Genomic DNA, 22,332 nt, shown 5'->3' with positions numbered 1-22,332 from the left:
GACGCAAAACTGATAAAGTAACAATAACAAAATTCACCAAGTTATGGACACTCTCTTTCTAATGCCCTAATTCACAGATCGTTTGATCCGCATTCATGTACGTCAACTGTACATAAACATCTCATCAACTTTTGAGATACACATTCAAAATTCCTGACCTTCCTTTGTCAGTCATACACAAATTGCTATCTGACACATATTATACAACTTACAGTATAACTTTATCTAGCGTACGTTCCTCAGCTAGAATTGCATAACAATACAGTTTCACAACGATACTTTATATACAAACGTAAGTAACAAACAATATGGCAAATTCAATGGCGACTGCCTGTACTATAAGAAAAAGGTAGCGAGGGGGCAAATTGAAAACAACACGCTGACCACGTAAGTTCATTAAAAAAAATGACATCTTCCTTGATTTGGAAAGGAGATACAATGTCAAGTGCCTGCCTGAATTGGACCAAAATTCAAACAGAAAATAATCCTCAAAATGAACAGACGCACTTCAATACTTCACGCAACACAATATTATACTACCATCACTTCTGGGGTTTGTAGAGTATTTCTCCCTACAAATGCATTCCAAAGAAAGTTTCCAATTTCAAACAATGAATTGTTACACGTTGAATCAGCAGGCAAATCATTCTCCCCGTTAGGGTAATTAGCACTCAGTGAATGAGAATATCCCAGCCTGTCTGGGGGCTTAGAGGTTCTATGAGATCGTCGAACTTGAATATCCTCTTCAGAAACTTCTTGGGGAGCTGGAATAGGGTCCTGAACATCAGGTTCAACATTAACTTCTTCAGCCTCAATATTAACTTCTACATCATCCCTCTCCTGACCATTGTTTGCTTCATTTTCGGGGGTGACAGGTTCATTATCCTCAACATTCCTAGTCACATCATTATCATTGCTTTCGCGATCTACCTCAGCATCATTGTTCCCTAGGGGCGTGGCCTCATCTACTACGATAGGGCGTGGCGTCGCCCACAGAGATACTTCTCCATTATCACTAACGTCTTCATCATTAATTCCTTCTACTTCTACCTGAGGCACATGTCTTTGGGGGAGTTCAGGTTGCTGCTTGGGTTTCGGCACACTGGGGGCGGGGTCCTCAACTTTGGGGAGGAAATTACAGGGAAGGAGAAGGTTGCGATGGAGTGTTCTGACTCTCCCTACTCCATTTTCAGGGCGGACTCTGTACACGGGGATATCGGGGTTCGGTTGTGAGACTACTACATAGGGGTATTTTCCCCACTTGTCTCCAAGTTTATGCTTCCCAATGATACCCACGTTTCTTACCAAAACTCTGTCACCTGGCTCGACTGTGTTCTCACGTAGTCTAGTGTCATACTTCGCTTTGTTCCTAGCACCTAGCTTACTAGTCCTCTCAGATACTAGCTTATACGCATAATCCATGCGTTTCCTTAGGTCCTCTACATATTTGCCAGCATCAGCTCTCCCTTCATCTCTGGGATCTAGCCCTAGGTAAACATCCACGGGTAGGCGGGGGTGGCGTCCGTACATGAGGTAGTACGGTGAATACCCCGTCGCATCATTCCGAGTACAATTATACGCATGGACAAGAGGGGCTAGGTGCGACTTCCAGTCGGCTTTGTGATCATCTCCTAGGGTGCCTAACATACCGAGAATGGTTCTGTTCATACGCTCACACATGCCATTCCCTTGGGGGTGGTATGGGGTAGTGCGGGATTTCTCAATACCAGCTAGCTTACACAGGTGTCTGATCACTTCCGATTCAAAGTTTCTGCCCTGATCAGAGTGAAGGCGGGAGGGGAAACCGTAGTGCACGAGAAAATGGTCAAACAACACCTTGGCAGTAGTGTGTGCGGTTTGATTTCGGGTCGGGACAGCTACTGTGTAGTGTGTGAAATGGTCAGTTATCACCAAAATATTGGAGTACCCTCCTTTGGATTCTTCCAAAGTGAGATAATCCATACACACTAGTTCTAGGGGCCGGGTAGTCCTAATGTTTACTAGTGGGGCAGTTACGTGGGACTCGGGGACTCCTTTTCTTCTCACACATCTCCCACACGTCTTCACATACTGAGTGACATCATTGGCCATGTGGGGCCAATAAAACCGCTCTCTCACCAAGTCAATGGTACGCTCTATCCCTAGGTGCCCTGTGTCGTCATGGAGACTCTTGAGCACTTCTCTCTTGTACTTTTCAGGGAGGACTAGTTGCCTTGTCTTCCCCCTTCCATACACTCTTTCACTCTGTATAACACACCGTCATGTACCACTAACTTCTTCCACTCTCGCAACAGCACTCGCACTCTCTCACTCTCCGCATTCCGCTGGTCAGCAGACGGGGGAAGTCCCTTTTCTACGTAGTGGAGCACACGTCTGATTACATCATCATCCCGCTGCTCCTTTGCCCAGTCAGGGGGGTTCACCTGGGAGTTAGGATTCGGGAAGGGTGGAGACTGGAGTTCGGGGGGCACTACATTACCTGCATGAGCTACTACCTCAGCATACGGGTCCTCGTCAACATTAACATGTATGGCATAACTACAAATAGCCTCAAATGAATCAGACTGAATGTGGCCACACTCGTTCACATCATCCTCACTTTCACCATTTCGTCCATCATGCAAACGGGAGAGTAGGTCAGCATCTGTGTTGGACTTTCCTGATCGATATTTAATGGAGATGTCATAATTCGCCAGCGCAGCTAACCACCTGTGTTGGGTTGCGTCTAGCTTTGCTGTCGAATTCACGTAGGTCAGAGGGTTGTTGTCGGTCAGTACTTGTACTTTGTTGCCATACAAGTAGTCGTGAAATTTGTCAGTTACGGCCCACTTCAGCGCTAGAAATTCGAGCTTATGCGCTGGAGCATGGCTCTCACTCTTGCTGAGGGACCTACTTGCATACGCTATGACTCTTTCTTTTCCGAAGTCATCTAGTTGGTACAGTGCCGCGCCAAGGCCTGAAGTGCTGGCATCTGTGTGGAGGATGAATGGTTTCTCAAAATCGGCATAGGCCAGAACAGGGGGACTCATCAACTTTTCTTTGATTGTTTGAAATGCCGATTCACATTCGGAGGTCCATTTGAAGGGAGGGGGCTTGTGTTGGGGGGTCTTACCTTTTCTCTTACGGGAGCCACCGAGAAGGTCATTTAGGGGCTTTGCAATTTGTGAGAAATTACGGATGAATTTCCGGTAATAACTCGCAAATCCGAGGAACGATCGCACATCGCGCGTGCGCGCTGGTCTGGGCCACGTCCTGACAGTTTCGATCTTGTCTGGGTCAGTCTCGATACCGTCTTCCGATACCACATGTCCTAGGTACTTAATTCTACTCTGGAGGAGTTTACACTTGCTGGGTTTAAGTTTGAATCCATGCATGGTCAGTCGGTCAAGTACTTGTTGTAGTCTGTCCTTATGTTCTTCAATTGTCTTGGAAAAGATAATTATGTCATCTAAGTAAACGACACATATCTTGTGATTCAGGTCGCCAAGGCAACGCTCCATCGCTCGTTGGAACGTACCGGGGGCATTGCACAATCCAAAGGGGAGACGGTTGCACTCCCATAGTCCTAGGGGAGGGGGCAAGACGAAGGCGGTTTTATGCTTGTCTTTCTCTGCGACTCCTATTTGCCAGTAGCCAGAGCGCAGATCCAGGGAGCTAAACCACTTCGCACCATTGAGAGCCTGCAAAGTCTCGTCAATGCGGGGGAGGGCATAGGAGTCAGGAATTGTCTTAGAATTAAGCTTACGAAAATCTACACAAAATCTTAGAGAACCATCTTTCTTTCGCACTAAGACTATGGGACTGGCATATGGGGAAAAGGATTCTCTGATCACTCCTGAATGCTTCATCGTGTCTAAATGGGCCCTAACTTCGTCATACAGGGAAGGCGGTATCGGGCGGTATCGTTCACGGAAGGGTCGGTCATCAGTCAGTTCAATGTTATGTTCGACTATGGTACTATGTCCTAGGTCAAACTCATCCGTACTGAATGCAGAGGGGTATTCTCTCAAAGCATGTCTCACATCATCAATCTCATCACTTGAGGCTGGGGACTGGGAAAAATCTAGGGAACCTAACACTTCATCCGCGCTGGGAGGGGATTTCCCGTTCCCATGGTTACTACCACTGGAAGTCTGGCTATTGCACATTACGGGACCTTGGACGGAGCACAAATATGCATCCCCCACAGCTGTCTTCCTAGGGATCCAAACTGGGTATGGGGCATGATTCTTAAGTGCTATTGCTACATTACGTCCCTCTCTCTTACCTACTGTCACCACGGCAGACTCAACTAGTATCTCCCTAGCAAGTTGTCGCTTAGATGTAGTTTCTACAAGCACATTGCACTCAAAATGAATGGGGGCAGACACCAATTCACACTGTACAACAATCATCTCATTTGCAGGCACACACACAGCTTTGCCACTACACAGTCTGAACGTGCCTACTTTCCCACTCCGGTCAGGCGTGACATGTACGCTATGTGATAGACTACGATATGCAGCCTGCCAGGTTGGGTTCACACTGCCACTGTTTACGCTCCTACCTTGAATTGCTCTACCTTCTTCCATACAAACTAGGATTACATTAGTGCCAATGGTTAGGGGTACGCGTTTGTTGTAAGGAGTATCTCTTACAATCAAAATAGGGGCAGTCATTCTAGCATCACCAGGTAGAGAGCCGGGGAGTTCAATGTCAACTTCAATGTATCCTGCGTAAGGGACTGGCTGACCATTTGCAGCCTCAATTCTCAAATTCTCATCCAAATCATGTAACTTGATATGTCGAAGGCGTGATCTGTAGTACGACAAGGGGAGGGTGGTCACTTGGGAGCCGGTATCAATCAAACATCTACATGGTCTACCGTTAACAACTGCATTAGTCTCCATTGGATTTCCGACAAGCTTAGGCATTTTATGGGCATTTGTTCTGGGCCCTTTCGGCTTGTGACCCTGACTTTGACCTACTGTCCGCCCCGCGACAGAGGTCCTATTCCGTTTAAATACGGATCTACTGGCTGGGACATGAGTGGGGAAATGTATTGGGACTGAGACGAGGGAAAGGGAGCCGGGGCATTGACTGGGCCATGGGGGTACCTGGGGAAGGAATGGGCATGTGACTGCACGGGATTGATAGGGGGATGAGTGGGGCAATTTCGTTTATAATGTCCTACATTTCCACAACTATAGCACCTATTCTGCCAGGAAATTTGAGGGGGACTTGTGGGGACATGGGTAGGGCAGTTACGTTTCAAGTGCCCTGCTTTGCCGCATGTGTGGCACCTATTGTGCCACGGGGTTTGTGGGGGCGCTTGGGGGTTACCTGTGTTAATTGGAGTTTGGGGCGTGAACTGGGCCTGTGGTTGGGGTATCTTCTGAGCTCCCTTTTCCAAACTGGCTACCTTTTCAGTCAGCTCCCCAATTTTCGTTAACAGTTCAGACTCTTTGTTGGACACATTTGTGGCAGAAAATGAGCTAGCTACCCGGGTGTTCTGAGTGGGGCGGGATTTTGTTACAGGACTTGGGGCTGTGGCATGAAAACTAGCAAAATCTATGGCCTCTTGTTCAGCCGCACGCGCCGCTCTAATCAACTCATCGAATGCATTAACGACTTCGAATTTGTGCTGGATTGCCTGCTTCACCTTTTGGTTCGACAGTCCCCTCCAGAACACAACTTTCAAGGTTTGATCTCGTGCCTGCGCGGGAATTCCCCCTCTCTTTTCTGCCTTATCAAATGAGAGTTGCAAGCGGGCACAAAAGCTTGCAATGCTCTCATCTTCCCGTTGTTTCGAGTCATACAATTTCTGCAGGAGGACAGCACCGGACTCGACTGTCCCGTAGAGCCCCTCTAGTTTTGCTATGATTTCATCCAGTGAGGCATCCGGCCCCATGTGGAGGACGATCTGGCCTGCTTCCCCACGCAGTGACTTTCTAACAATCAACCCTAGGGACATATTATCATGGTCTTTCTGGAGGCACTCAACCTCATACCTCCACATCTCAAATGTGACGTCAGATCCTCCCCTTTTTGTATCTCCCGAAAAATTTGGTAGCCGTGCACTGTTTTGGAGAATTACGGGGGCAGTGCTAGGACTAGGGGACGGGGCATTTTGGGGGGTTGGTGGGGATGTTGCTCTTAAGAAAAGAGCGGAACGGGGTATCTCACATACTTCTATTTTTCTTCCTTTGAATTCTTTGCCGTTTTGGGCGAGTGCCTGGGTTGCATCCTGTGCAGTTTTAAAGCTGCAGTATGCAGACCCAGTCATCTCACCCGTCAACGAATCTTTCCCAAAGGAAATCTCAACTACGTCCATTTTAAAGAAATCATTCAGATCTTTGTCACATTTCTCTGGGAGATTTTTAACGTACACAGTACAGTCACCCTTCATATTTGCCATATTGCCACAATGAATAAAAACTAAATCAAAATATCTGGATAAAACAACAATGATTTAAAAACTTAACATACACTGTACCAATTCAGAGGTGCACTCTACGTATATTTCTTACACTTAAAACAAAGTACTAAAGAGCATCGTGCTGATAAACGGGAAAGAAGGTCGGTGAGTTCCGTGCGACCCCCACACCCCTAATTGTCTCTAGGGGCCGACCAATGTTGTACAGAGGCGGATAAATTTTGGTCTGGTCTGTTAGCTTCTCTCTGTACTGGTCGGGGGTTAGCTAATCACATAGACACCAATCATCAACAAATTTCCAAAAGTTAGAGACTAAATATTGCTTCACAACAACAGTGAATATAAAATGCGGGAAAAGGATAGAATTTACGTTCAAAAATGTCGATGCTGCGAACAGCATATTCATTCACCGACCTGCCTTCTCGTAGGTCTGAAATATAGATACTTGATTACGAACAAATTCCTTTTCTTATTACACAATTGAACACATCACATCGCTTAACTCTTCTACACCTGTGGAGACCTTTACTTCTTTAACACTTCTTAAGGGAAGGGGAGGGGTTTTGTTAATAGGGATATAATGATGTTAATGGGTGTGGCCACTTATCTCGACGTCGGCATGGTCGCGGGGTGAGGTTCTCGCCTGCATGTCGATCGAGCTCGTCCAAGGGCTGGGGCGTCTGTTAACCGGTCTGCCTTCACTGCTTCCTTAAACAGTTCGTCACCATTGCCGTCCACGTTAAGGCAACCTGACAGGACGCTTCAACATCTCTGATGACACGTACCAGTCGACTATTTGGAGTTCATTACACCCAGATTGGTGTAAACCAAAGTTCCATTTTGTCGTGGCGTATAGTTTCTCAACTTGTCGTTGTCCACCAGTTACTCGCGTAACTCGTTAACTCTTGGGCAGTTCAACCAAGATCCTCGTCACGTTCGCAGCGTTGATAGAGTTTAGTTGATTAATATGGAGGGGAGCATGATGTACAAGGAAAGGGATCTGGAAGGGGATGTGGTCTCCAACTATTCATGGCCCTTCTCTATCTGCCGGTCTCTCTAATCACGCAGCTCCTCTGTTGTGTCCCCTCTCTTCTATCAATCTCTGCTCGAACATAGTCTTTTATAACAAATTTACTATTGGCATCCTTTCCCTAAAAGTATTTCATTGGCTAAATCTTATTTTGGGGTGTGATCTTCACTGGAAATTAATTTCTTATTGGTCAGATCTTACATTAGCCCCTCCCATTTGTTTCTGTGGAACTCCATTTCGTCTGATTCATCTCAATTTCTGATTAATTCGCCCACTGTCTTTTAGTTTCTTTATTTCCTTGTTCTCTGTAACTACTGGTCAAGACTTTATTGTTTCTTGGATAACAAAATAATAAACCAAATGAAAGATAGTGTCCTTATGACGTCCAACGTGTTCGTCATCATTTTTCTGGGTTGTTGTCCCTGAATTTGTCTTTGGAATTCCTGTCTGACCTACTGCACTATAGTACATCAAAATAAAGGAGAAGTTCTGGCTGGAGAACGACCTTCCAGCTGAGAGGGTCATTCATGTTTAGGGATCAGAGGGCAAAAACACGTCATTCCCGTAATTTGGACTGGGGCTTTGTGGATGGAGAGTGCGGGGGAACTGACCACTAGCTGGAGAAAGTATAGCCAATGCCAAACTCATAAATTCCTAGGACCAATTACTTTTCTTGGGAGAGGAGAATTGACAAAAAAAAAGGAAGTCTAGCTGGAAGCAAAATAAAGGGTTTCATAAACTCCAAGAAGGGGAAAAGACTGATTCATACTGACGTCACAGGGTGACTTGGAAAACAACTGTAATGCTTCTGTTTTCTTTAACTCTCTATCTTCTTCTATTCTATTCTTTTCTTTATTATATGTGCTAGTAGCCATCTGGGCTACATATATATATATATATATATATATATATATAATAATAATAATAAATAAATAAAAATCACGGTCGCCTCGGCAACTCGCCAGGCTTCCGTTAACTAAAGATACATTCCTAGGTGAATTAAACTTCTTTCTCAGGTGTATCTTCAGGCCATAATACTTTTGAAATCGTGAAGGGACGTTTCACGGCTTTCCCGTACAACAATTCGAAGAAAATATATGTATATATGCAGTATATACATAAATGAAGTTGGCCAAAAATACATTACCAGTCTATTTCTTCATTTCCTCGTGGAGCCAATACGTGAATTCTCAAGATGTTTATATATATATATATATATATATATATATATATATATATAGTGCGAGAAGAAGAGCATTCGTGGATTTAGCTAGTAAGTGATCAACGTGCGTGTTTATTGCCGATCTTTCGGTCTCGTTAGGACCATCATCAGGGCTGTAATGATACAAAAATGACTCACTCGTATGGCTACACTCGTAAAAATATAAATCTAACTAGCGTGAGTCTATAGTGGCTATGTCATCAATAAATTCGTAATTCTATAGCCAGAAGACGACGCGTGGCTGTTGTACTGCATTATAGTGTATATAGCCACTTACGTTTTGTACTGCTGCCATATGCTGTATTATTGTCGACAACATAAGAATGATTAGTTTTATTATTATTATAGTGTCCTGTTATTTAACAAACAATATGAAGATATAGAATTGGAGTTTTTTTATACACCTTCATTTCAATTAATAACACGAGTTTGATATGAAATGTATTCAATAATATGAAATTAATTATGTATATTATTATTATTGTTTTCTGTTTACAAATTTATTGATGACATAGCCACTATAGACTCACGCTAGTTAGATTTATATTGTTACGAGTGTAGCCATACGAGTGAGTCATTTTTGTATCATTACAGCCCTCGGATGAAGGTCCTAACGAGACCGAAAGCTCGGCAACAAACTCGCACGTTGATCACTAGCTACGTCCACGAATGCTCTTCTTCTCGCACTGAATATAGATAATGAAGGAGCTACACTGTTGCTGTAAATGGTCGAGAACCCTTCTCGCACTCCATTATATATATATGTTATTATGCCCCTTCTCTCTTCATCTTTTGTGAATTAGTGAAAACCATCGGATTATAATACCACAATGACTCAGAAAATGTGTTCATTAAGTTGACGACTTGGTAAGGCCTATATCCGTGCCGAGAGCCTGAGTGGTTTACTGTTAGGCAATTTGTTCGTTATGATTCCCCCTAAATGTATCATTAGGCAAGTTTGAACTGAGGAACGCGATATAACATGTGGCGATTTAATAGTTACAGTTACATGTTACAGTTTTCTCACCACCCCCCCCCCCCCAAAAAAAAGTCCGTCAGATCAGCACAGCAGCATTTCATGATCACAGGAATGCTTTCATTGCAGTATTTATACATACCCCCATGTATATGTATTGTTGGGTGCTAACACGGGATTGTGATATATCTGCTGAGCGTATGCAGCAAGGAAAGGGGGCAGTCCAGCTTGATTTCGCAGGGCTGTTTTTTTTTTCGTAGGGGCGGCTGAAGGACGAATTGTTTATACGGCTAGTCAAAATGTATTGCTCTGTAGCCAGGCTAGGTGACTTTCGTCATTATTATGCTCAAAATAATCTTCTTAATTTTCGGTTATTTTTTTTCATATTAACTAGTTTACCAATGAGATATGACTGGACAATAGATATCTCAGATGAACATCTCAAATAAGACATCGTGCTGTAAGGCATCAAATACAAGTTGACCTTGGTTTCACTCAAACATGCATTAGATTTAGATCACATTATGTTCTCCGTGACGACTGCATAAGAACCTGGATAATGATCTTCCCTCTTAAGCCTTAATTTCACAGTCTGATAATGGTCAAAAGAGGTATTTTAGAATACCTACGATATTGTCCATACCAGTTTATTGCATTTTTAGATATAACTTTGATTCTCTGCTTGAGAAACTTTCCCTGCAGTAAAACAGTATTTTCTCTTTATTTTTTTATATTTCCCATTATAATTCCAAGTAAGATAACACTGAAAACCTGTTTTTGCCTCTGTGTGATATAAAGAGGGAAAGAAAAACCGTTTCACTGTTTAGTATGTTATAATCCAATTAATGCATTGCCTCTTTGAAATATCTTTAAGTATCATTCCATCTGCAATCTGTACATAATAGCATACTTTTTTTTAACTGTGGTGAAAAGCTTTTACCTGACAGTTGGAAGCCTCATTGCCCAGGATCTTGTAGAAGTCCGGGTAAAATTGTGAGTCCTGTATTCTTACTTTACGCAGTACACTGCTCGAACACATGCTCTCCGCCAAGTCACGTAACACAGTTCTTCCGCATTTCAAAAATTGCATATCTAGAGATTGCTGATAGAACGAACATGAATTGACAGTAAAGGAAAGTAATTATCCACATGAAGAATGTGGTTGATAAAAGTACACGCAGCTGATTGGAGGTTTGAAGCTCAGAACAAAAGGGATCATTATTTTGACACACGTTCGATTCATATCGTAATATCATTTATCACCACTCGTGAAGGGAATAATTCATTCTCATTTTGATATAGTATGAGGAATAGCAGAGGGACGATAAATGTGACTTCATCCATGCTCGTGTTTTGTGCCCTAAACATGTGTATGCCCAAAATACATAATCATGTACTTCACAAGATACTCAGTTTGACGTCTCCATTCGATACATGGCGTCTTTAGTATAATCAAAGTTTAATGATTACTTCAAGGGGCATTTTGACAACTGTAACTGTAGCGAATCGATCTGATTTTATTCCACCATGAAACTGTTCTATTTTCTCCGTAGAGTCCAATCATTTTGCCATTACAACAATAAAGAACATATTTCTTGACTCATCATAACTGTTGTATATTTTTTTTTTCTAAATGTCGCAAGGAAAGAAAAATACATATGAAATTATACAATTTACCAAAAGAAACGTTCTGATTAATTACATGATACAAGTGCATGAATTGGTGATTAAGATATAAAACACACACCAAGTCATCATAAATGAAATGATACGAGGAAGACAATACTACATTAACAATACTTCAGTCGATATTACACTTTTACAAGAATTTGTATTTCGGAACGATTTCTCCAATCAATACGACCTGGTCATGTCTCAAAACCAAATTTGAGTAAAACTGTCGGGGTTGAAGATTATCTCTTAATTTCAAACAGAGAAAGACGCACACATAAGCATTAAATCTTATCGTTGTTCTGCACAATATTTTCTGAAATATTTCAAATCAATATTCAAGCTGTGTCACTCACCACTTGGTTCTTCCGCATCATGAACGCCACTCCTAACAATGTGTGTTCTGATGAATATTGGTACAGTGTGTATTCACCCCATCGTTCTCCCACAGCCCTTGCTGCCTCCTCAGTATGACATTCAAACGCAACGTCAACACAGAAATCACGTTTACCATCCTCACCGTTAAAATATAAGAGATAAGATGAGGAGGTATAGATTACACAGTTTATCAAGCCTTTGATGATATCAAGGCCAAGCTCTTTCCCTGAAGCTGAGGCGAAGTAGAGTACGTAGCGAAACTCCTTAGGTCGACGAAGAAGTTTCTTTTTCACTTTTTTGTACTTGGTGCGATTGTTGGTGAATAAATACCCAATATATACCGCTGCAACGTATTCTTGAAACAGTTTGTGGGGAAAAGAAACAGTTGACGCAACCAAGGATGAAACGTTTAAATTGCGTCGACGATCCCTTGTGATGACATCTCTTTCTATAGTCAGAACTCCCACTCTGCAGCATGTTTTCATGGCTTTCAAACACTTTCTGAATGTGTTTTCAGGAAATGAAAGAGTTCTGTCCAATAAACCGTTAAGCGCTATCTCGCCTATTTCTTGAATTGCAATGTCAGCTTCAGTCAAATGCTCTACAATGTTCTGATTCTGTAAATTTGCACAGGCCTTTGATGCATAATGTTCTTTCAGAAAAGATACCATCTCAAAAAATATCATGGAGAAAGTTTGCAAATGTTGCATTTCTGTTCGTCTCTCTTCACTGAAGTCTTTCCACATCAGACAAAGCATCGCACAGTAGATAGGAAATGGGGCCATATTTGACTGGATGACATCATTTTCCTCCATAAAACTGATCAAACTTTCTGCGAGATTGTTTTTCTTTACAATCCGAAAGTACCTCCTAATATAAGTTGATAAATTCTCCTTGCTAAATCCATCGACGCTAAGAAAAGTGTAAGCGTCAGCGATATTCTCGTCCATCATGAACTCATCTGTTCTCCATGGTCGTGTGGTCACAATTACTTTGCATGACTTATATTGCTCTATTCCCAAAATGCGAATGACCTCACTGCTGTTAATTTCACTTAATTTTCCGTTAAACTCATCGAACCCATCAAATATAATGAGGACTCTACTTTGATTTCTTGTTATGTAATCATGTATTTGGTTCATTTTTGCTGTATTTGAATCAGAGAGATATGTTTTTACAATACCACCAATACTTTTTTTGTTGGTGACATCTCGAAGAGGTATTAATAGCACCATGTCCAGATCCTGGAGAATCCGTCCCTGGCACCAGTCCCAGGCAATCTTAGCGCAAAGTGTTGTTTTCCCAACACCTCCCTCACCTTGTATCAGAAGCCGCTTTGAAAGATTTCCATTTTCATCGTTGGTCAGAAGATCGTCGTATGTTATTAGTGTCTTACGATTGCTATTTCGGTCTACGATACTTATATTCGTATAAATTTCATCTAATTCAACACGCTCCATAAAGTTGAGTGGATCCACCGTGACCTTGCGTCGTGACACACGGTAATACGCCTTCAGCTCTTCCTTGCATTGCTGTACTTGTTCCTTGGTAAGCAGTGATGGCTCTTAGAGGAGAAGCCAAAAGATAGAAAAAGTAAAGACACAAAAATCATTATTGTTCATATGAATGTACATATATACCCGCCCACTAAAAGATAGGCCTATTACGCATACACAGGTAGACAGAGAGGGAGAGAGTGAGAGAGAGAGAGAGAGATTAAAAAGTAGGACCTGGAATATAATAAATCGATTGATCAAAAAGTGTAAACGATAATTGCTGATAAAGGATAACATAAAGGCACTCAATCCTACAAAGTGTTACGATCAAATCATATTATCATTTCTTTTTTCTTTTATTTTCTTTGTACGACGAAATTACGAATGTGTTTAAAAAGGATAAGATGTAATCTTGAAAATAAAAAGTCAATGTGCATAACGTAATAATGCATTTTTTTTTTTCCAACGAATAAGTTTGTGGTTATCTGCATATATATTTCTTACTCAGCATTAATTCTTCTTCCTCGTGAAATATTTCTGGTATGTTTGGTCTTCGCCAGCAGGGGATCCAGCCACATCCTGAAATATATCAACAGAGTGTCATTATCAATGATCGTTTTCATTTAAAATTATATTCTGGGCGCTATATTTTCCACACCTGTTTTCGTTTCCCCTCTTTTCATGCCCACATTCTCAGATCACCATCACGTCAAGAATACGCTTATGACGTACTGTTTGATGTATTTTCCCCTTTATGAATATTTCTTATATTTGAGAGCGATTAATCATCCTTGGTATCGATAATAGATTTGAGAGTTCTGTGTACAGGGGATATTCGGTCGTCTGTACTAATGTTATTTTTGTATCAGAATGATGAAAAATGCAAAGAATAAAACCAAAGAAATACAAACACACACACACACACACACACACATATTCACAAATGACTACAAATTTAAAACCTTACAAAAATAAAATAAACGGACACCTTTTCGCGGTAGGTAGTCCGGATGTTTGTTTTGGAGATACTTTCCAACAAGGAGAAATAGGATGACTATGCCAACAGGCACACCAATGGCGAGTCCGATGATGAGACCCAAATTATTAAGTTTCCCTGAAATTTGATAAAGACACAAATGAAACACTCTTTCACTTATTATCAAGGCATTACATATGAATATAAATAAAAGTTAATATCTGTGTATTGATGGAGTCATCCTACGAGACCGACACCCACGAGCCACATGGCCAACTAACTCGACATTTCAGCAAAAAAACAAAAAAACAACTAAAACAAAAATGGTTCATGAGTCATATACAGTTCATGAGTCATACCGTCGGTGTTTTCACGAACCGACGCTATTTCGATTTTGGTCAAAATTTTCAAAATCGAGATATTGGTACCAAATGAAAGTGCTTTCAAAACTCTACCAAATCCCCAAATTTTAGATCACAAAATTAATTAGTCTTAATTTTATCAAAGAAAGAAAAAAACGACGGTACTCGAAATATCGAGAAATTGAGAAAAAGGTATCTTTCCTGCGTCGGTTCGTGAAACCCGAATTGCTAGGGTGAAGAGCAATGCGGGTTTTACGAACCGTCGCAGTTGCATTATTTTGAGCTTTGTTCAACTTACTGGCCTAGAATTAGGTTTTGGCCCTAATCCAGATCTCAGAGTGAGAACCAAACCTTCTTAAAGATGAATGACGACCTAAGCCAGCCCACTGTCCACGAGTGAAGTGAATGGTAAGCTATAATCCTATTAAAATCATGCTCAAAATAACAGTTTCAGTTGGACTACCATAACCATTAATTGCGGTAGAGTGTAGTCCCATGTATTCAATCGCGTGATGCTTATGAAGCCTAGTCTGTAAACGCCATCCAATTTCAAATTAGATCCCAAATCATATTATTTATAGTTTCTTTTCAACTTATGTCGTTACTTCTGAGACTACTGAGTACTGTAGACGTAACATCTGTGTGCAAGACATGCAAGATGTCAAAGTCTCGAAGACACTCATGGCTATGCCTTGACTTGAGTTGAAAATGAAATCATGAGATTGACTAAGTAGGCCTACTAAACTAAACAAAAAGTAAAAAGTCTAGAAGTAAAACTCAAAGGAAGAGTAAAGAATAAAGTTAGACATGTTAGACTTTAACTTTCAAGTTTAACTATTGAGTCTAAGTTAAGACTTTACTTGTAATACCAGTTACTAAAACTAAGATCAGCTGAAGTCTAAGACCAAGTCAAATTAACACAGAGTCTATAGTCTAGCTCTAGATCTACATCTAGACTAGTGGTAATAGTAGGTAGAGTCCACCCATTTTTCCCCCAATTTTTACTGGTCCATTCCTGAAAAAGTTACTGGTCAGTGTCCAACAGTGATTTTTCCTGGTCAGGGACCGTCGGACCAGTGCCAGTGTGCAGCGTTGGTGTAGATGTCATCTATGACAGTATGTGGTCTAGTGATACTACCTAAACACTACGAGTAGTTTACAGGTTAGGTGGCTTTCCTGTACAGTGCAGTGTTAGTATACTTGTGAATTCAGCCCTAGTACCGTACTGTGTGTAGATATGTGACATTATGTCTAACATTAGTTCGAGTGGAGTACCTTTGAAGCACAGCGGTGGGGCTTTTTTTCCCTAAAACTTGTGAATGCGGCCCAACCAAATGGCGTTTACATATTTACGCGTGATTGATAGTGATACAGTAGCGCTGTCGATTTCCACAGCAGCCATACATAATCTTTTGTCCTTTCTTCTTTCCTTTTTCCCCTTTGTTCTTTCACCCTTTTTATTCTTGGAATCGAAGGACTTCTAAGAAATGTCCCTCGACTGATTTAACCAGGACTCTTGAGTCCTGGTAAACCTAACCTAACCGAGCAACCGTTAACGTTTGTTAGGCCTAACATAACAGTAACACTGACTTAGCCCTGTATTGACTTTGTCTTTGGCCGACTTACTGAGATGGCGAGTCTAACTCTTTAACGTTAGTCTAAACGTAGTCGTTAGATCTGTCAGTGTCAGTGTCACCGGTTATTGTATAATGGTGCCATCTCTTAACGTACGTTAACAAGTTGATGTTAGTTATCTATGTCAACTTACTGATTCAGTAATAGTGGTACTGTCATCCTGTTGGATATCGCCGCAATATCATCCGTGATGTGTTAATTTCGTGTCACAAAGACAAAAGTTGCCAAGATCTAATAGTATTAGATGTCTAGATCTAGATGTAGTCTAGATCTATAATATAAATTCTGTGTGCCACTGGTAACTTAAAAGTGAAAGGTCTAGACTTCACTTAGTCTATAATTAGACCAGACATTCATGAGGCAAAGGCCTATTTAGTAGATCTATTCTTATTCTATTTTAACGTCAATTCCTACTAACTCGCCACGTGTTATTCCTAAGGCCAAGGACTTCCGGGTTAGTGATATTTTTTTTTTTTCATAAATACCAAACAGCAGACGTGTTTCATTTGCATTCTTGCACAGACTTCATGAAAATATGTGCAGTATCAAAGAAATATGCACATGACAATGCCAGTGTTTTATAGGTGAATGGTTAATACCTTTAAAAGCTGAATGATAATGTAGAGTCTAGGTCTAATTAAGATGTTACAGTCTCTGATAAGAAACAGGTTTGATTGTCATAGACTGTTTCCCAAATGCAGGTACATGTAGTTATATTCGGCTATTTCAATGCAATGCCGTGTTTACAAATACATGTAGATTTATATTCATGTGAATGATAATTCAATTTCTACATGAGACTTACTAAGTGCTAAACATAATATCTTGCATCAGTAAAATGTGTAAATGACGAGACAATTTGAATATGCATCAAATACGAACAGCAGCATTTTTTGACATTCTTTGATCCTGCATAGGCCTACCATTTTGTTTTATGTTTAATATAAATAGAGCAAAATAATTTCAACTTCAGTTTTGTTGGCTGATTTTTTTTTTCTTCTCAAAATTAAAGTTGTATCTTGTACCATGATGTTTGATTTTAATCAAAAGTTCTTAATTTCTTTCTTTTCTTTCAGATGACTGGTGCCATGTAGTAGCGAAGAACTGGACTGTCTCAGAAAAGAAAAGGAAAAGTACAGGGTCGTGTACATCACCAACGGATGTGAATACAATGGTAATGTAGAGTCTAGGTCTAATTAAGATAATAATAATAATAATAATAATTGCATTTATATGGCGCTTCATACTGACGTTTCTAAGCGCACTTTGCTACTCATACAAATAGATTAGAAAACACAATAACATTAACAAAATCAGCATTAACAGTCCAAAAGAAGAAGAAAGAAAAGAAAAGAAAAGAAAAATACATGTGATACAATGGTACAATAATTGATAACTGTGTGCGCCTCCAGGAGAAAAAAAAAATTACAACTGATTAAACAGGTGAGTTTTAAGAAGAATTTTAAATGATTCGACAGATGAGGCATTCTTTAAGATGTTAAAGTCTCTGATAATAAACAAGTTTGATTGTCGTAGACTGTTTCCCAAATGCAGTTAGTAATATTCAGCTTTTTCAAAGCAATGCCTTGTTTACAAGGACATGTAGATTTATTCATGTAAATAATAATTTAAATTCTACATGAGACTTACTATTAAAGTGCTAGACATAAGATCTTGCATCATTAAAATATGTAAAAGGCGAGACAATTTGAATATGCATCAAAGACGAACAGCAGTATTTTTTTTGACATTCTTTGATCCTGTATACCGTTTTGTTTTATGTTTAATATAAATAGAGCAAAATAATTTCAACTACAGTTTAGTTGGCTGATTTCTTTTTCTCAAAATGACAGTTGTATCTTGTATCATGATGTTTGATTTTAATCGAAAGTTCTTAATTTCTGTCTTTTCTTTCAGATGACTGATGCCATGCAGTAGCGAAGAGCTGGACTGTTTCAGAGAAGAAGAAAAAAGTACAGCATCGTGCTGATCATCAAGGAATGTGAATACAATGGCTTAGGAAAGAAGACAATCTACAGATAGGATAGAAGGGAGAAATTGGGATGAAGGGCGACAACATAAGGACGGTATATCTATGGTGAAATGTGATTGTAAAGTGGAAACATGAAAGGAGATCATAAGATTGAAGGTGAAAACAATGCATTCCATTCTGTGATGTCGTAATTACAATTTTGCTACACTTTAATAACACTACAGAGATACATTTATATCAAGGAAAGCTTCATGTGGATATGGAATGTTAGATTTTTTAAGTGTTCATTGCGGTATTTCATGATAATAAATCTTGAAGGTTTTGTGTGGTAATCATAACCTTGTGATAAATCTTGATAGATTTCTAAGTGCACATTGGCAATATTTAGATGATGCTGTAATCAGATTAAGTTCTATTCTCCTTTATTCTTTTATTTATTATTTTGTTGTCTTCAACCCACTTTGAATGTGTCACGTATGATTCTTATAAACATGGGAACATGCACTCCATGTAACTGATAGGACTTATAACAAATTGACATAATTGTTCAACCATCACTAGACAGTTCTGTTATAAGATGTTCTTTATTTAACTAAAATTGTAAATTATGATACGTGTATGTTCCCATGCAAACTCACAACAAAATACAGAAATATGATTTCTTTTAATAATAATTCATTATGTCTCTAAATTTACAATTAAAGAAAGTGATTGCAATAAGGATGTCAAACATTGTATATTAAGATAATAGATTATTCATTTGTCTCCATCCGTAGTAACGCACGCAACTGCAGTGTGCAGTTTGTAGGCTGCTGTGAAAAAAAAAAATCACAGGCAGCCCAAGCAGGATTCGAACCCACGACGTCTGGATTACTAGACCAGCGTCATAACCACTAGACCACCGAAGTGCCCTGGCGCTACCTTTACACCTGAATAATTAAGTATAGAAGGGCTTGGGGGCGCTTCGAAGTTTACTGCTCTTATTAAATATGTACATGTCATTTGCAACTCAACTAAAGATTATTAAACACACTGAAATTCTTACTTTAAATGATATTCATAATCTGTTTTTTTTTTCTTTAATAGCTTGGGATGTACACTTTATACACTGTATCGGTCTACATTTTGCCTACAATATGGAATTCTTTACTTCGCGACGTTTGTTTTTAACAAACAAAAAATTAAGAGTCCTTTAAAGGTGCTGTAAAACAGTGGTGATTGTTTGTTTGTTTGTTTTTTGGTGGGGGGGGGGGGGAGGGGAGTCAAATTAGCCTTGGCCCCTCTCCGCCGTCTTTTTTTTTTTCCTTTAGCTGCATTTTTTTTAGTCATCACATGAAAATTCGTCTGCATCCACCCCGTAGTTTTGCTGATGACCTTTCTTTTTAATTATTTTAGCCACACACAATTTTGGCCGAATTTCCCCTCCCCTCTGGTGAATTTGCTAGTACATGTACTAAAACACATTCTCAGAATGTGTTTATACATGTAGTACTGGTGGATCAAGGATTCACAGGGAGGGGGGGGGGTCGGCCAAAATTTCTCTTTTCTCATATGTAACAAGCCTACGGGGCGAAAGGCTGATATTATGGGCTTTCTACACACATTTTTAGATGCTAATTATTGGTTAACATGAGCACGATCATTTATGTTGTGATTAATTTGTTTCCTTATATATGTATGACTTCTATTAGAGATTTAATTGGCTTGGCACTCCTTACATCGACCTATTTTAGACACCCATTTCCTTCTCTCTCTCGTGCTTTTTCTCTACTGTCCTGTGAATAGTGTAACTACATGTACATGCAGTACCTCTTCTCTTTTGTATGATATACATCAAGTTTTTATCTGAGCATATGGGTGTTGCAGCACTCTCAAGCTTCATGCATACGCAGCAACATCTTTTTGTGTTCATATACATAGTTATGCTTGATATATTGATTTGAGAATGTTATTCTTTCTCTTGTATATGTTCCGTCCGCACTCTATAGATGTAAATGTACGATGTAAGATTTGGTGTGCATGTTCGAAATGTGTTCCTCTTTTTGTGAACACACAAGAACTGACATAATAATGAACTTGAATTACACATATTCTTGAATCTTGATTCCATCTCCATTTGCCATTAGATATGTATTGATTTATGGAGCTCTTCCACAATTGTTATCCTTCCCATTGTCATTACTCATCTCTGAATAATTCAAATTTGATATTTTATTGAGGACCTATGTTTCTTCGATTACATAATGTACCTCTTCAATACATTGCTGCAAAAGGCATAATTAAACATGACCATTATTAAATATTTAAAATGAAGCTTGAAATTCTGATAGTGTTGATATTTATGTATTTTTAGGAGTTTATCAGTTTCGAAGAGTGCATGCAGGATGAGTTTTATGTTTGTATATGATCAGGTGCAGCTAACATAGAATCTGTTGAGCAGGAAAGAGAAAGATGGAAAATGAGGAATTATGAGTGAATTCGCATGCGAGCCAAATGACAATAATGACACTGATAAAAATTGTGACAAAGTAAATGTCACAAATATGTGGAATAATAAGAAATAAAGAAATTAATAGATTATTTCAGAGAAAGAAATAACAGAGTGCATGCATGAGTATGAAAGATGAGTAAATACCAGTAATTATTACTGACTGGCACGTCTTTTTCCCAAGATTTAGCTGTATCCTTCATCTTAGAACAAACATTCATAATTATTATGAAAGAAGTGAACTGAATTTGAATTAAAAAAAAAATGTTGAAAAATAAAAAAGTAAGTTAAAAAAAAAAAAAATATGAAACACAGTATACCGAGTACATGTATTACCAAATGATAGATGTCCACGTGCAAAAGTGTTAGATAATATATCCACAAAAAGGGGGGGGGGGGCAAAGAAATCTTTGGAACGATCAACCACAGCTATAATAACAATACATGCGTGTACTAAATGAAGATGAAAACAATAACACTCTTTTTAGAACAATTAAGAGAAACTGGCTTGTATTATCATCTTAATTATCACTAAATGTATTGTAATCATCACAACAATCATTACATGACAATTAATTTCAATTAATAAGGTTATTGTTGATAAGCAGGTATACCCCCAATAGTATTTGTATGTAAACACATACGAAAATGAAATAGCGACGGTTCGTAAATACACGCGTATTGCACGTTACCTATTCTACAGGCCCTACAGCGCGGGTCTCACGAACCGGCGTAATACAACTTACGTCGGTTCGTGAGACCCGCGCTTTAAGTACATAGCCTATGGTGCGCGCAAGAAACGATGGATTTACGAACCGACGCAGTGAGTTTGAAGACAGAAATCTCGTAGATTTTTTGAATTCACACTAAAATTACACTATGGATATGAAGAACAACTTCCACTCTCATCACCCTGTCAAAATTTTCACACACAAGACAGGAAAAGTCATTGATAACGTTGTCTAAAACTTGTGAGATCTTTAAACGCGATTTTCTCAGAACTGCATTTTCGCTCAAAAACGAAATAGCGTCGGTTCGTGAAAACGCCGACGATATTCTACGGCCCGTCACCTCCAAAAAAAAAAAAAAAAAAAAAAAAAGGTCCATGAGTTCGACACTATGCAAACAAGACCTAGGGTACTAGGCCAAACAAAAGCAAAAACCAAAAGCACAACAAAAATAAACATGAGACATACACTTGCATGTATGCCTATATATTAAGCCAAGCGAGTGCTTGGCTGGTGTTCCGTTTTTATTACCTAAACTCATTGACCTTACTTGCCTAGAAGTATCGATATCACGGACTGTATGACTCGTGAGCTGTATAACTGATCGCTGGTGTCGGATTTATGACGTGCAGCCCTGTCAATATCGTTGTGACGTGTTTTTCCCCCTACTTTTTCAATGAATGGAAATGTGTTAACATTTTTTTTTTACTACTTTATTGGAGACTAGCAAAATGAACATCTTTTTTCCCCTTTTTTTTTTGGGGGGGGGGGGGAACTTTGCTAAAAAAACAAAACAAAACAAAAACACCGAATTGTATTTCTCCGTGACCAATCTCAATCAGAATATTGTTCTGAAATATCAATTGTATACCAGAGACTACTCAGAAACATAGAATTGACGACATATCATGAAACCTGTTGAAGGTAAAACGTTGATTTCTCGGGTCGACGTTCCATTCAGT

General features: G+C 39.6%; 2 protein-coding genes across 2 annotated transcripts in view; both read right to left on the bottom strand.

Moving 5' to 3' along the window:
* LOC139711670 (uncharacterized) overlaps positions 1–22,332 on the bottom strand; it is an 88,892-nt gene that overhangs the window by 8,091 nt on the left and 58,469 nt on the right. The window lies entirely within an intron of this gene.
* On the bottom strand, positions 11,653–13,240 carry LOC139711663 (NACHT, LRR and PYD domains-containing protein 3-like). Its single transcript, XM_071623524.1, has one exon. The coding sequence runs from the start codon at positions 13,150–13,152 to the stop codon at positions 11,653–11,655; it is 1,500 nt and encodes a 499-aa protein (XP_071479625.1). The 5' UTR covers positions 13,153–13,240.

Source organism: Diadema antillarum, unplaced genomic scaffold (genome assembly GCF_040938485.1).
Source record: "Diadema antillarum isolate AM-2024a unplaced genomic scaffold, OU_Dant_1.0 seq00001683_RagTag, whole genome shotgun sequence".
Classification (NCBI taxonomy): domain Eukaryota; kingdom Metazoa; phylum Echinodermata; class Echinoidea; order Diadematoida; family Diadematidae; genus Diadema; species Diadema antillarum.
The sequence above is the reverse complement of the archived record's forward strand: the minus strand, read 5'-3'. Positions and strand labels throughout refer to the sequence as shown.